Source organism: Mobula birostris, chromosome 7 (genome assembly GCF_030028105.1).
Source record: "Mobula birostris isolate sMobBir1 chromosome 7, sMobBir1.hap1, whole genome shotgun sequence".
Classification (NCBI taxonomy): domain Eukaryota; kingdom Metazoa; phylum Chordata; class Chondrichthyes; order Myliobatiformes; family Myliobatidae; genus Mobula; species Mobula birostris.
The window spans coordinates 121,966,977-121,983,804 of record NC_092376.1 but is presented as its reverse complement, the minus strand read 5'-3'; the positions used below and the strand labels follow the sequence as shown (position 1 = coordinate 121,983,804).

The 16,828-nt window shown below is 41.6% G+C and overlaps 1 protein-coding gene across 1 annotated transcript in view; it reads left to right on the top strand.

The window, feature by feature from the left end:
* The window catches only part of slu7 (SLU7 homolog, splicing factor), a 43,208-nt gene extending 26,898 nt beyond the window's left edge, over positions 1–16,310 (top strand). Inside the window, exons 7-16 of the mRNA XM_072263693.1 lie at positions 329–373; positions 1,073–1,201; positions 2,297–2,394; positions 3,243–3,310; positions 3,399–3,538; positions 4,114–4,275; positions 7,674–7,778; positions 8,983–9,066; positions 14,692–14,805; positions 16,052–16,310. Of these exons, the coding sequence (XP_072119794.1) occupies positions 329–373; positions 1,073–1,201; positions 2,297–2,394; positions 3,243–3,310; positions 3,399–3,538; positions 4,114–4,275; positions 7,674–7,778; positions 8,983–9,066; positions 14,692–14,805; positions 16,052–16,231 (1,125 nt within the window). The 3' untranslated portion in view covers positions 16,232–16,310. The remainder of the gene's footprint in view (positions 1–328; positions 374–1,072; positions 1,202–2,296; positions 2,395–3,242; positions 3,311–3,398; positions 3,539–4,113; positions 4,276–7,673; positions 7,779–8,982; positions 9,067–14,691; positions 14,806–16,051) is intronic.
* Positions 16,311–16,828: the final 518 nt, after the last annotated feature.

Below are 16,828 nucleotides of genomic sequence, written 5' to 3'. Positions count from 1 at the left end.
CTTCATAGGCCAAATAGCATTAGCAAAGTGAAAAAATGTTTTGGATCAATGACCTTTCATCAAAACTGAACTTTGGTGCTTGCTTAGTACATACACAGTGTGTGAAATTCACTTGTGACAAAATACCTATGACCAAATGGAAGGCATTTTTTAGTTTAAAAAAAGGTGACAAAACAGCATTTGAACAAGAAATATGTGGATGTTTGTTATTGCTTCTTGGAATAAACAGCAAATGATTGCTGTTAAAGCAACAGAATGGATACAAATCTATAGTTACTGTTGTGCAATTGTGCTGTGTAGTTGATCTATATTTCTTGTGTTACTGTAGAGTTCTTCACGATCTCAGCAGGGAGAAGAAGATCATAATTCAGGGGTATGCGTTTTAATTAAATGGAAAAAAGATTCTGATAAATCTTTTGTGTTTGATTTGGAACAATCTGCTAAGTGTTTCCACTTGGAATTGATGACCTATCCAATTTCTATTTTCCACTTTCTTCAGTTTGCATTCCTGATTTGTCTTTCAGTCTTGTTCCACAGAGCTAAGGTGCCATTCTTTTAGGACCCATAACACTAAAGAGCTCGTCTCAGCTGTGAAATTGATCTGTAGTGCCCTAGTGCAGTCCTCAACTTGTATATCCTTCACCACTGGATGCTGATCAGGAGGTTAAGCTTGAGTCTTTCCTCCAGCCAACCCAATTAAAACACTCTTACTTCTGAGTGCCTTTCACTTAAAATCTTACTATTCTGCATTCCATTGTTTTCCATTTGTTCTTGCAACCATCTGAAAATAATACACAAGTAATACTAGTTAGATAAAAACAAAGTTAAACAAATTTATATTTAATTATTAAGTTAGTTAGTAGACTGTTAAAGTCTGATTTATTCATCATGTATGATTCATTGTACCAGTGATAGAGCAAAAAGGGTGGTACTGTTTTTTTTTAATTATTTGGGACCTGACAAGAACAATTACAAGTAAATGGGTTTATAATATGATGGGTCACTACTGAAATTTGTTGCTTTTTTATGAAGATCTGGGCGTATATCATCGAACTTCGTAATATTTTTTCAGGAAAAGGACAACAGTGAAGATGAGGATGAAGATAAGTATGCTGATGATATTGATATGCCTGGGCAGAACTTCGACTCCAAGAGAAGAATTACAGTTAGAAATCTCCGCATCCGTGAGGACATTGCAAAAGTAAGAATATACAGTGCAAGTGTTTAGGTTTAAGCATAGTCATTTCTGATCTTCATTTAGACCCCTCTGCTGAACAGTATCATTTTCTGATATTGAGGCCTGAAATAAAATGACTGCAACTTTTAATGTTGTCAATCTACAGACTGAGACATTTTTATTTTATAAAGATAAATTTCATGTCCCTTTTGCATGGGCTTCAAAACTTCTCTGTATCATGTTATTAATTTGATAGTGCACCAGCCACGAAAATGTTTTCAGAGCCCACGTTTTTTCCCTTTTGGATCACATTCCACAGTAAGCAAACCCGGCTTGCTGTGTGTGCCTTCTGATTTAAGCAACTGATGTTTCTCAGCCTGCTTTCAGTAGCTGCTGAAAAATTACCCAGATTTACTTGCATTCCTGTAGTATTTCATTATTTAAAGTAATGTTCTGTATAATTCTGTAAAAAGCCTTTGTTAATTTCAAATGTAAATTATCTTTTAGAGCTCATTCTGATTTCTGTGACGATAAGGTCCCAGCCAAGCTGATTAAGTTCTTTTTATTATTTACATTTTCTAATCTATACAGAAAAATGTGCTTCCATGTGTTATTTTGAGCTCTACAGATACAAGTCTCTCATCATCAGTATTTGTAGAACATATCTTAGAAACAGCGTATGTTTTTGGCACTCCAAGTTAAATCAAGAATGGGGTTTCCTTTCACTTTTCACTTTGTCCATCCTCTCAAGTGCAGAGACAGACCGATTAGAACTCCACTGCCAGACCTTGATTGATCCGCACCACGCCAAAACCATACTTATTGAGTCAAGGATTTGTACGTCTCAAGAAAACTATATTTCATGCATGAGTGCTTAAGTTTTGTTGTGTTGTTGTGTCGAGAAACACCTACAAAAATGTATTTGCCATTCTTATTTTGTAAAAAGCCAAACTAAGGATATCAACAAAATAGCGAAGTCTGAGAAATTAAATCTGAATGAGAGGTGAAGGTTGTGACTCTGTACACACTGTGGATAATACTTCAGCTATAAAAAAACGAATGCTCAATTTAAATTTAATTGTGTTTCTGTGCTGGTAACTATGTTTTTGTACTTGGTAGTATCTCAGAAACTTGGATCCAAATTCAGCGTACTACGATCCGAAAACAAGAGCCATGAGAGAGAATCCGTATTCGAACACTGGCAGAAATCCAGATGAGTAAGCTATTGGTGATGAGCACTCACTTGAATGATTACCACAGTTTGATCAGGGGATATTTATTGCAATGTTTATCCATATCAGATTTTTTCTACATAAGCTGATACAATGTATTGTGCCAGTATAACAGGATAGCAGGGAGTGATTTAGAATTCCCAAAATGAGGACAGAGGATTGATCAAGAAGAGTAAATAGAGTATGAGAGTAAGCTTGCAGAGAACATAAAGTCAACAGTAAAAGTTGTTGAAGAATTTCATTGCCAATTTACTGTAAGAGAATTTACCCTGTTATCAAACAGAAATAAAGACAGCGACCTCGGTATACAGTTAACCCTTTAATACGTCATCACAGAGCGATTTCAAGACTCTACCAATGTCAGGTTACACCTTAAATTTATATAGTAAATTTTGGGCAATAGGCAACAGCTAAACATACTTGGTCAGCGATTTCAAGGAGCACCTGTTAGGTATCAGCCGGTTTACGGATGCTTCTGTGCAGTACACAAAATTAAATCTGCATGTCCACATTCAGTTCCTCTATTAGCCAGAGTCGGACAAAGGTTAGCAATACCTTATTACTGGCATAATCTAGCTAGCACAAGCAAGACAGAGTCTGTGTCTTATCCTGTCACCCTCTTGACCCAAATCTTGGGCAATACTTAGCTAGTCAAGCTTGACAACAGAATTTTATTTTCTTCCACACAGTTCAAAAATAACTCATAGGCTGGGAAAAGTTTTGGTTGTGCTTTAGTATTGTGAAAGGTGCATAATGAGTTAAATTCATCATGGCATGTGATGACAATGTTTACAGAACATTGTGCATAATTCTTTTGCATCTTTTTATTCTAGAGTTGGGTATGCAGGAGACAATTTTGTGCGTTACACAGGTGACACGGTCAGAATGGCCCAGACACAATGTAAGCTATCTAATAATTTAAAAGTTTCCTAAGCTTTTGTTTTCAGTTTGGAGTTTTGCTATCTATCACCACATGTTCTTTTCAACAGTGTTTGCCTGGGAGGCGTATGAGAAAGGTTCAGAGGTTCACCTCCAAGCTGATCCTACAAAGCTTGAAGTCCTTCATCAGTCCTTCAAAGTTAAGAAAGAAGAGTTTGAGAAACAACAAAAAGGAAGCATTTTGGAGAAGGTATGAATTATATTTTGATTATATAGCTTCACTTAAGTTGTATTATCAATATCTGGGCTGAGCAGTTTTCATCCTATTTTACTATTTTACTGGAGAACTTTTGATTTTCATTTGTGTTTAACTTTTTTATCTGCACAGTATTTCCTCATTTGGGTTTCCTTTTCTGGCTTTACTTGATACAACGAGGGTAAAGATTGGAAAGCCAGTCTGAAGCCTTGATCTTGTAGTCAGTTAGTGCATCACTGTTAGTTATGGCATTAAACCATACCTAGAAGTGTGAATAAATTATGCAAAAACTATATTCTTTGTCCCTTATTATAACCTGATTTACAAAATTAGGAATAATTATTGTTGCAGTGAACTCTGGTCGAGACCCAATCTTTTTACTCCAAGCGAGTGGATAAAATTCTGTTCAGAATTTGGTAAACAAGTTCGGCCTGTAGCTTATAATGGATTATGAAGTGCACAGGAGTAACTAAAATGATGATCTGAATACTTTTTATAAACTACTTTCTGTAATGACTATCATAGTAATCCAGAAATTGTTTTTAAATTGTAATTACTTATCATTACAGTATGGAGGCCAGGAACACCTGAATGTCCCACCACGGGAGCTGTTGCTAGCTCAAACAGAGGATTATGTAGAGTATTCAAGGCATGGTGCTGTCTTGAAGGGTCAAGAGAAAGCGGTTGTAAAGTCCAAGTATGAGGAGGATGTCCTGATCGGTAACCACAAAGTGAGTAATTGAGTCTTGATGTTAGAACTGCAATGCCTTTGATCTCCAGAAGTGTTTGATGAACTGTTTTTGTTACAATTTTCTCTTCAGGGACTTGGCATGGTTATGTAATGGAATTTACTTTTCACTAAGAATCCAACAGCTCTCTACTCCTTCCTCATCCCATCTGATTTCTCAGATCCGCGTTGAACCATCCTCTTGACACAATCACCAACCATTATCTAGTACTGTCTCCTGTTTACTTAAAAATATTTCCATGGATTCTGTACTTCGTAAAAATGTAATGATTAAAACCACTTTGCAGTAGATATTTTAAAAACAGGAACTGGCTTTTGTTTTGGATTTTTCGTTAACTTGACCAGTGTTTTATCTTGGGGAAATATAATTTAAACAGCAGGGTTCAATGAAATATGTTGCTTTTAGGTGTTGGCTGAGATATTAATGTTGACTGGACCCCTGTTCCTCTTCGTGAAGGGTCATAATGGAATAAAATAATGGAGAAAAAAATGAAAGTAGGCCGTGAAAAAGGCTGTGATTTAGGATTAGACCATAAGACATGGGAGCAGAATGAAGCTATTTGGCCCATCAAGTCTGCTTATATTATCCTTGACAATCAGGGTTTACAGGAGAGAGAGGGATAGACACTATGGAAAATAATTAGCTGAACTACAGGGAGTAGGGTTGACTGTGTTACTCTGCAGAGATCTGGTAGAGGCTCTGAGCTGAGTTCCAAACTGTTTCTATGGTTTTACACAAGGATGAGAGGGCAAAGAGGAATTGGAATTAATATTTCGTCCTTTTGGATTGGCGTAGTGTCACTTCTGGATTTTATCATGCTCTTGAGGGCATAATCTGGGATAGCATTAAATTTTCCTGAGACAAAATCCTTGACATCTCCTGAGAGTGTCTGTCAGTAGCCCTCTCTTTGCTTTTCACCCCCCCCCCATTTGCTCTCGTACCCTTCTTCACCCCACCACTCTAGTTTTGCATTTGGGGTATGTCTGGCCCCATCAGTTTGGACTCCTAAGCAAAAATGATAACTTTGTCATGTCTGATCTAGTTCTGTGAGTCATAATCGGTGTTGTATGGGTCAGCATTTCCTAATCCCCTGGTTATTTTTTCAAGTCACAAATGCCAGACTCGAATCTTCTGGCTGCTCTCCAGCCTTAGAGCATGATAAATGATAGCCATACATTATTGTATTATTTTGTAGCAAGGGGTGGGGGAGAGGGAGTTGAAATGTTGAAATGAAACTAAAATTATCAGTGAGAATGAAAAACCTTTTGTGAAAATAAGAGAGATCTAAATAAGAGTCCAAATACTCCAGAAGGAAGAATAAATCTAATCTGTTTATTAAAGTCTCAAAATGACAATTATTTTAGTTCGAGGAGAAAGAGATGTTAGCATAATAATTACAGCAGAATTACAAGTGCACAATACCACACAAAGTGAAATGTTCTGAAATTTCCACATCTAAAATAGTTTAATACAGAAATCCAGTTCCTTCCCACCTACATCTGCGACACTTCACGTGCTCTCGAACACTTAAGAAACTTTCAATTCATTATCACCATGGATGTCCAGTCCCTCTACACTTCTATACCCCCTTCAAGAAGGCCATAAAGCTCTCTGCTTCCTTCTCAGCGAAATGCCCAATCAGTTCCCCTCCTCCACCACCACCCTCCTCTATCTGGCAGATCTTGTCCTCACCCTCAACAATTTCTCCTTCGACTCCTCTCACTTTTTCCAAATTCAAAGGGTAGCCATGGACCCCAGCTATGCATGCCTTTTCTTTGGCAATGTGTAACAGTTCCAAGCCTTCCCTGGTAATGTCCCCCAACTCTTCATGCTCTACATTGACGACTGGATTGATGCTGCTTCAGGCACCCATGCTGAGCTCATCAAGTTAATCAACTTTGCCTCTAACATCCCCCTGCCCTTAAATTCACTTGGTCCATTTCTGGTACCTCTCTCCACTTAATTTCTCTTTCTCTATCTTTGGAGACAAACTCTCTACTGACATCTTTTATAAACCTACCGATTCCCACGGCTATCTTGACTAAACCTCTTCCCACCCTGTCTCCTGTAAAGATGCTATTCCCTTTCTCAGTTACCTTAATCTCCACCACCTCTGTTCCCAGGATGAGGCTTTCCTTTCCAGTACATCAGAGATGTTTTCCTTCTTCAAAGAACGGGGTTCCCCCTCCTCCACCATTGATGGTGCCCTCGCCCCGATCTCCTCCATTTCCCAGATATCTGCGCTCACCCAGTTCCTCTTGTTCTCACCTACCATCCCATGAGCCTCCACATCTAACACATCAGTCTCTGCAACTTCCGCCATCTTTAATGGGATCCTATCACCAAACACCTTCACATCTCCCACCGCCCCCATCTCCATTTTCTGCAAGGATTGCTCCCTCTGTGATTCTCTTGTCCATTTGTCCCTCCTGGCATGTATCCCTGCAAGTGAGAGAAATGCTACACCTGCTTCCTTACCTCAACTCAGGGCCCCAAACAGTCCTTCCAGGTGAGGCAACGCTTCACCTGCGAATTTGTTGGTTGGCTATTGAGTCTAGTGCTTTGGATGCAACCCCCTGTACATTGGTGAGACTCAACGTAAATTGGGGGGAGGGGGAGGGCTGCTTAATTGAGCACCTCTGCTCATTATGCCAAAAGCGGTATTTCCTGGTGGCTAACAACTTTAATTCCTTTTCCCATTCCCATTCCGACATGGTCTACCATGATGAGACCACACTCAGGGTGGAAGAATGACACCTTGTATTCTGTCACCAGCATAAACATCAACTCCTCCTTTTTTCCCTTCCTTCTTCCCTCTTCTTCTATTCCCCACTCTGGTCTGTTGCCTCTTCCCCTAACCTGCCTATCACCTGGTGTCCCTCCTCCTTCCCCTTCTCTCGTGATGTACTCTCCTCTCCTATAACCTTCTACCTCGTGTTCCTTCCCAGCTTTTTATTCTGATCACTTCCTCCTTCTTTTCCAGTCCTGAAGGAAGGTGTTAGCCCAAACCATCAACTATTCATCTATTTCCGTAGATGTTGCTTGATCTGCTGAGTTCCTCCAGCATCTTGCATGTATTATCCTGGATTTCCAGGATCTGCAGAATCTCTTGTTACAGAAATCCTGGAATTGGTTCAGACATCCTTGGTTAAAGCAGCCCTTTTCTGACAGTAATCATTAATTATTGAGCTGAGTCTCTGGTCTTTACAGATATATTCTGAAAATCTTTTTCTTTGTTGCATGAGATAGAAGTGATTCTTAATGTTGGACTCGGCTATAGTTGCTGCTTAGAAAGCCAGCCATCTCTAAAACAATCTATCTAAAAAAAGAGGATTTTAAAATTGTACTGATTAAATGTTTATCACTTTTATTATTTACAGTCTGTATGGGGATCCTACTGGAAGGAGGGGAAATGGGGGTACAAATGCTGCCATTCATTTATCAAAACTTCCTACTGTACTGGCGAAGCGGGGAAGCAGATTGTTGTAAGTACTGTAGTTCTACAGAACAACCTGTTATGTTATTGTAAGTGGGCATAATTTAGAGGTTAAAATGTTATAAGGTTTTATGGTTAGCTTTATTGCATTAATATCATTTGCTATTTCCTTCACCTTGTGCTGGCACTTAACAGATTTTGAGTTTTAATATTCAGTATTAGTTTTAGCCTGTACTTTTCAGGAAATAACATTGGAATCCACCGAGTAAAATGGAAAACTGTTCAGTTTTGACAAAGTGCAGGGCAGGTCCAATCTGACACTTGTCATCGTCACCCTGTCTGTTTGAAGGTTTCATCGACCGTGCATTGTTGAGGCACTTGTATTCTACTTACTGGTACACAAAATGGTTTACTTTAACAAGGTGAAAGTTGCTGTTCCTGAAATCATTATTTGACTGAACATGGTATTTAGAATACCACAGCACATCAGAATCCAGGAAAACATGCCTGTAGTTATGACTGCCTGGTATCATGTCTATGGGGTGGACTGCCATTTCCTGTGAGTTAAGTTATAAAAACATTTCAGCATGGACATGGATCAGCCAGTAGAGGGTGCATGCTGCTGCCTTAACAAAGGAGTCAGGAGTGAAGTTGATGACAGGAGACACCCTCCCCACCCCCACATTATAGCAGTTCAGATGATGTAAATTGGCTTGATAAGAATTCACAAATCACTAACAGGAAAATCTAAGATATGAAATAGTGCCAGGTTTATTTTATTTTCATCTTGAAGCAGGAGAATTATTTTCTGGGAGTGCATCCCCTCCACCCTCCCCACCACTCCCCCCCCCCACCTTGTGCGCAGGAGTTGCCAGTATTTAATGAATAACCTGCTATTGAGATTACAGTGAAGGGCGATTGCACAATAAAACCAGCAGCAGAAGTAAACTGAAGAGGCTTCTCTGTGTTTTCCCTCACTTGGAAGATTGGTCAAAGGGCAGAAACCAGAAGACACACTGAAACAGTAAACTTTCAAAAGAGCACTGTTTGAAAATAAAAACTAAAGTTTTATTTCTGCTTTCCTCAGAAAAAATCTGCACATGAAATTTTAATCTGTTTTTAAAAGTTTTAGATGTTGGTGAACTGCAGTGTTGTTCCATCAACATCAGTTTTAGCTACCAACAAGTTTTACATGGAATAAGCAATGTCCAATTGCTCTCTAAGCTATACTGTTCTTTACTTTCTCCTTGTAGGAGGAGGATGACGTGAACTGCCTTCCTGAAATTCCAGATTCTAACCAGGAAGTATCTGAGAGTATACCAAAAAGTTTAGTTGAGGCAAGTATCATTCTGTACAAATATAATGGAACATTATAACAGCATATGAAACAATTAAACAATGACTTGGAAATAACAGTCTTTGAATTGCTGATCTTGAGAACTGCGAAATCTTGGTGGCAACTTCTATAGATTTCTTTGTTAGAGTAACGAGAATGTTGTAGCGGATATTGAGGTGTGTACAGGTATTTATTTGGATCCAATGGTTCTGTGCAAGGGATTCTGTGTATATTAAATACTAATTAATTAATTATCTGCCAAATCAGGACTATTCATTGTAAAATAGCAGCAAAATGTTGGGATATACATGATGGAAAATGCACGGAGATCTGTGTGTCTTGCAAGACGATCCGGATATTCCCTAACTGGAAACCTTGGATGAATTATGAGGTCATGTCCCTTTTAAAGGCTAGAGCTGCGGCGTTTAGGTCCGGGGATACCAGTCGCTACACGGAATCCAGGCGTGAACTCCGGAAAGCCATTAAGGGTGCCAAGAAGCAATAACGATCCAAGTTGGAAGCCCAGGCTAACCAGAGGGATGCCAGTAGACCATGGCAGGGTCTAAATGAGATCACTGGGTGCAAAGAAAAGACTGGAAATATCAATAACTGTGGCGCTTCTCTTCCTGACAAACTTAACCTATTCTACGCAAGATTCGAAAAGAAGAGGAGCGTCCGGCTCCCTCCGGATGAACCGGACCTGGTGGCATTGAGATTCATCGTCGCCGAGGAGGACGTTAGAAGGGCCCTTCTGAACTTAAATCCAAGGAAGGCGACGGGCCCAGGTGGTGTTCCGGGACGGGTTCTCCGGGCCTGTGCAAGCGAGCTAGCTGGAGTGTTTGCTGACATCTTCAACTGCTCCTTGCTTCAGTCTAAGATCTCTTCGTGTTTTAAGAAGGCAACGATAATCCCAGTGCCGAAGAAGAGCAAGGTGGCATGCCTGAATGACTATCGACCTGTGGCTCTGACATCAATTTCTATGAAGTGCTTCGAGAGATTGGTTATGGCACACATCAACCGCAGCCTACCAGTCAACCTCGATGCTTTGCAATTCGCCTACCGGAGCCACAGGTCAACAGCAGATGCCATCTCTCTGGCCCTACATTCCTCCTTAGAACACCTGGAGAATAAAGACGCATACGTAAGGCTCCTTTTCATTCACTACAGCTCTGCCTTTAATACCATCATTCCAAATGTAGCCCCCCCCCCAGCCACCCTCAGGTTCGCTCGGCTCGCTGTCGTCTAGCGAAACGGCCCTCGGCCCCGGCAAACTGGGTAATTCGTTTGTGTGGATGCTGTGTGAGGTACCCCACCCCACCCAAATAACAGACAATACACCAGATGCAATTAAATGATATACAGTTTATAGATATTACTGGAACTATATAATTAAAAGAGAATAAAATATGAAAGGAGAATAAAAGGCGCCACACTTATCAAAGTTCAATCTCTTCGTGCACAAAAACCGTTGGAGCTCAAGGACGACCTTCACCTTGTGACCCCCCTCAGACCACCTCGACCGGCCGCCTGGGACCAGCAACGGTGGTCGACCAGACGCTCCACACGAGTCCGTCTCCGTCTCCTCACCGAACGCCCTCCTCGGGGTCCAACCCCGTTAGCGGTCTCACAGCACCTCGTCCATCCTCTGTCTCACTCTCCCACCTTCTTCTTACAGGCTCCCAAGAGCCGTCGCACCAGAGGGGAGTTAGTCCCCACCAGCAGGGCAGCACCACCGGTTTCTACCAGGTCCGGACAGACCAACACCAGTGTCTCAAAGGCTTCCGACACTCCCACACCTCCCTCCGAAAATTCCAATCTCACTGACAAGTACCCATTGTACGGGTAATCACCATCACTTATGCCCCAAATCTCCAATGCATTAAACGGAGTTACTGGCAAATGCTTCAGATATTTGTTGTAGAACAACCGGTACGGTAAGGTAACCTGCGACCGGGTGTCAAGGATAGCTTTTGCAAAGATTCCCTCTATCCGTAGGGACACGCTGGAACGGGGTCCCACCAGTCATCCACGTGGGCTTGTTCTTTCTGGGGTTCCATAGCTGTTTTCTGGGAACGTGTTCCTCCCGAGACTCCAGTCCATTCCCTCACTGAGCCTCTCCTAAGTTTCACGACACCTCTTCCTTCTTGGTGGCCCGGGGGCCCTCCCCCCTCGGCGCCATCTCGTCTCTCACAATCCGTCTGCAAGTGGCCCGCTTCCCCACAGCTGTAGCACGCCCCCGGCCACTCACATTCCCGCTGGAAATGCCCCTCTCTCCCACAGTTATAGCACCCGCTACCCGCTCCCTCTCTCCTCCCGATACGCCCTCCCGGGGACCCCTTGGATTTCTCTGATCTCACCCCGGCTACCACCTCCTGAACCGCTGAAGACCGTCCCTGGGGGTCCGAGCCCCCTGGTCAGCCCGAAGCACACTCCTCGGCCCGTACCTCTCGGATCAGCTGTCCAAATGATGGGAGGGGGCCCCACTTAAATGACTGCCGTACACTCCAAGCCACTCTGTCATCCTCGCGGGAACCGCTACATATCTGGCTCATCCTTAACTTCGCCACTTCGTCCTCCTTCACTACCCCTCGTCGCAGCAACCCCGTAAGCTTTCCTTCCAGCCTGAAAGCATAGTCGGAGAGCTTTTCCCCTCTTCTCTGCCCCATCCGTTGAAACTCCGCTAAATGCCACCAGGGATCTCCTGACAGTCCAAACACTTCCTCCAAAGCGTCCAAACACTCCGATAGGGAAGCCAAGGGGCGTGCCGCTCTCAGATCGCGGACCACCCGAGCCGCCCTGCCCCTTAAGCTTTCCACCAATCACTGTCTCTTTTCCTCATCCGAAACTGGCCACACTTCTAACAACTGGGATGTATCCTCAACCCAGGTCTCATATTCATCCTCTCCTTCCAGGGTGGGCCTGGCTCCCGAGAAAATTCTCAGCTTCGGGCGGGGCCCCTCAACCCTTCTCACCAGGGAGGTAATGGCAGCCGCTAACTCGGAAGTCTCAGCACGTCCATGGGGACGGGGTCTGGCCAAACCTTCCCACTCCACACCTCCACCCCTTGCTACTGACACCTCCCCTGGGGCCTCATCTAGCTCCTCCTCTGGCACCTCCTCACTTGTGTCCTCCGGGAGGGTGTGGAGACCCCACGGCCCTGCCTCTCCCTGGACGTGGACTGTCGCTGGTAGTTCCAACGTCATGACGTCGGCACTCGTCCGCACCAACATCCAGCTGGACTCCAGTTCTTTCCCACCCCTTCTAGCTACAAGTTCTACCTGCCCGATACCTTTAATCAGACTCAACCCTCGCACCAGTACATCTGCCGGAATGCGATAATCGACCCCGCTTAACACACACGCATGATTCACCGGTACCTCCTCCCATTCACACCAAGTTACAATCTTACCTCGATCCATCTTCACACCACTTAACGCGATGACTAGTACAACTTTACCGAAAATCCAAATCCAGGACGGTAGCCCCCACTTGTAACGTTCCGTTATATTGGCTCGTGTATGTCTAGGGAAAATCCAGCCCAGCACCTGCTTCAACACTCCCCACAGGGTCAGTCGCCGCCCGAATCAATCACAACATCAATCATCAGCCAGCGCACCCAGTAAATTTTAACAAATACACTCTAAAGCAAAAACAAGCTGCTAGCGCAAACTTTCTCAGCGTTTAACACAACAAAGCCACATTCCCCAGATTAACATAACAAAGACGCCATTTTAATTAGCCTCCGCAGTAACATAAAAGTCGAAACCCCCTTATGACAGGTTCCTAAACTGATTCCTAAGCTCCGGAACCTGGGCCTTAGCACTCAGATCTGCAGCTGGATCTTCAATTTCCTCCCAGACAGGACCCAGGCTGTAAAAATAGGGGACAAGCTCTCCTCTACAATCACTCTGAGCACCGGTGCCCCACCAGGCTGTGTACTCAGCCCCCTGCTGTACTCACTGTACACCCATGATTGTGCAGCCAAGTTTCCATCAAACTCAATATATAAGTTTGCTGATGACACAACAATTGTAGGCCGTATCTCGGGCAATGATGAGTTTGAGTACAGAGAGGAAATTAAGAATCTGGTGGCATGGTGCGAAGACAATAACCTATCTCTCAACCTCAGCAAGACGAAGGAATTGGTTGTTGACTTCAGAAGGAGTAGCGGACCGCACAACCCAATTTATATCGGTGGTACGCAAGTGGAACAGGTCAAAAGCTTTAAGTTCCTTGGGGTCAATATCACAAGTGACCTGACTTGGTCCAACCAAGCAGAGTCCACTGCCAAGAAGGCCCACCAGCGCCTTTACTTCCTGAGAAAACTAAAGAAATTTGGCCTGTCCCCTAAAACCCTCACTAATTTTTATAGATGCACCATAGAAAGCATTCTTCTAGGGTGCATCACAACCTGGTACGGAAGTTGTCCTGTCCAAGACCGGAAGAAGCTGCAGAAGATCGTGAGCACAAGCAGCACATCACACAAACCGATCTTCCGTCCTTGGACTCACTTTACACCGCACGCTGTCGGAGCAATGCTACCAGGATAATCAAGGACACGACTCACCTAGCCAACACACTTTTCGTCCCTCTTCCCTCCGGGAGGAGGTTCAGGAGCTTGAAGACTCGTATGGCCAGATTTGGGAACAGCTTCTTTCCAACTGTGATAAGACTGCTGAACGATCCTGACTGGGATCTGGGCCGTACCCTCCAAATATCCGGACCTGCCACTCGGTTTTTTTTGCACTACCTTACTTTCCATTTTTATATTTTCTATTTATGATTTATAATTTAAATTTTTAATATTTACTATCGATTTGTAATCCAGGGAGCAGGAAGCGCAGAATCAAATATCGCTGTGATGATTGTACGCTCTAGTATCAATTGTTTGGCGACAATAAAATATAAAGTATATACATGTACAGTGGGGATAAAAACTTATGCAAGCTTTTGTCCTGTGCCATTTGTGTTTCTGCTTATTTGAATGAAATTGATGACTTGTTCAACCATGTGACATTAACGTTTGTAACAGATATCTGTCATAACGCTCAGTAAGTGATTGATGATGGAATGCCACCTAATAGGAAGAGAATAAAGGTTCAGTATAAGTCCTGCAGTGGATTAGGAATTGAGTGACAAGACAGAGGGCCTTCTCGTGATATTTCTACTGGTTCATAATTGAAGTATTAGGATCTAGGTATTGTGTAGAAACAAATCTAACAATACATTTCCAGGACCAGGTTGCAGAATTACAGCATTTGAAATAGAATTTTATTGGTTCATATTTTTAGGATTCTGTCAGAGAACTACAAAGTGGAGTGTTGCATGGCCAATGGTGTTGCTTCGTTGAGGTGATCTGCAATTTCAACTTGTTGACCTAGTATGGCATATCATAGCCTAATAAAGTTTGATATTCAATTCTTCACATTTTCTCCTTAGTTTCCCTGTGAAGAGCTAAGTTGCTGGAGTTGGTGTGCAAGATCTAGGACACGGTCTTTGAAATGTTTAAATAACCTATGCATAACCTTAAAAAAGTACTTTACACTAATTAGGGATGTTCAGTAAGTACAGGTCTTGCCTGTATAAATTATTGTGACAGCACATTGAAAGCTTGCTGTTTTTGTAGATACATAAAGAAAAGCTTAAAGCAGAAAAGAAGAAGAAAAAGAAGAAGCACAAGAAAAGTCATGGCTCAGATAGTGAAGATGAAGATGCAAAAAAGAAAGATAAACTGAACAAGGTATGTTGCACTTTACTAACAACCTTGCTAACCAAAAGTAGAAGCAGTCTGCTCGTCCCCTCGAGCCTGCTTGGCCAGTTAAGAAGATCGTGATTGATCTGATTGTTACTCTCTATCCATAGTAACCTTTCGCCTCCCTTGCTCATCACAAATCTATTTATCTCTATCTTAAAAATAGTCACTGGTGCTTCCATCAACTTTTTAGACAAAGAGTTCATCAGATTCATGCCCCTCTGAGAGGAAAAAATTGCCACTTATATATTTTAAGCATGTCATCCCTCAATCTTTAAACTTAAACAGGTACATACCTAGTGTGACCAATTTTTCTCATAAGGCAACCTCTGAAAGTCAGTATCAGCTCACTTTTTTAAAATCTGGTTCCTGTGCATTAATATTCTATTTTAAGTAAGAAAACCAATGGAGTCCACAGTACTCTAGTGGAGTCCTTCCAATATGCTGTATATAATTGAGGCATAACCTCTCTACTTTTGCAATTAGTTCCCCTAGCAACAACATTTTGTTAGTTATCTAATCACTTGCTGTACCTGAGTACTGTTTTATGAATCATTTATCCAGACTCCCAGATCCCCCTGCATTCAGAGCACACCAAATTTTCTCAATTTGAAAAAAAAATTTCAAACCTTTCCTCCCATTATGGACGATTTCACATTTTCTTGTATTGCTTGCTGTTTCTAAACCGATTTTATTTGTCTATCTCTTTTTTTTTTGCTTCATGTTCATCACAACTTACTTTCTACCTATCAACAAATTTAGCAACTGTGCCTTCAGTGTCTTCATTGAAGTTATTTATATAAAATGTAAAATGCAGAGCGTATGCCTGCTGTTTCTCCTGAAGTTGCATATCTCTTGGAAATTTTGACCTGTGTGGTTTGACTAGCATTTCCTTTGCCTAACTTCTGTAATTCCTAGTTTTTGATAAATCAATTGATGCATGTGAATAATTCTAGTTCAAATGAATAAACAGTTATGACATTTTTAGCCCTTTAATCTTTTAAGTCATTTTAAAGATATTTGTTGCTAAATATATCATGGAAATTGAAAATTTAAAACAAAATCAAGCAATGTATGTTCAGCCAAAGTTCATACCTAATTTATGTTCACACTTGTATTTATACACTTACCCTAGATCACAGTTTTCAATAATTTTGTGACAAATTTTGGGAACCAAATGTTAAACTTCCAGGTTTAACAATGGAAGATAACATACTTCTTTTCCCTTACTTAGGCCCTGCTAGCTGAAGAAGCTCGTTTGAAGCAGGTTGAACACATTTTGCAAATGGATGAACGCAAACGAAGTTACAATAGCAGATATGAAACAAAAGAGCCCACAGAGGAAGAAATGGAGGCGTACAGAATGAAACGCCAGAGACCTGAAGATCCTATGGCTATATTTCTTGAGCAATAAGAAACACACCTTTTCAATCTCAGCTCATGTTGATGCCTCATTTATGCTACAGAAGATTAAACTTAAATTCAATACAAAATTTATTTGATGACTTCTTTTGAGGGACTACATAATATATGTAATATTTGCTGTGTGGTGAAACTGCCATTTTACATTGTCTAACCCTTATATGTCCGGTTTAGAGAAATAGATTTCTATTCTAAGATTTTCTCTGATAATGTAAGTCAGCATTATGTTCTCCAAGTAAGTTGAATTCATTTGTATGTGAAATACATATTTCTTAAGGTGAAAATCTGCCAGTTCATTTCTTGTTTTACCATAAGTTCTCAACCTTGAAATCATAGATACAGTTTTCCACAGAGAATGGATGCGGTTTCTCTTTTTTCCTGTTGATACTGTGCTCACATCATTTTACCAGCATCTCTTTTTCAATTTGGATATTTGAATTCCAGTCCCTTTGAATACAAATTGATGCTTACATTGCTTCTTATATAATAGCCTGCAAAGTAACAAGGCTCCAAGGCTATTTTTTCTCCATTTATGATGATCTAGTTATTAAACAATCCATCCCATATTCTTCTATTACATTCCCAAACT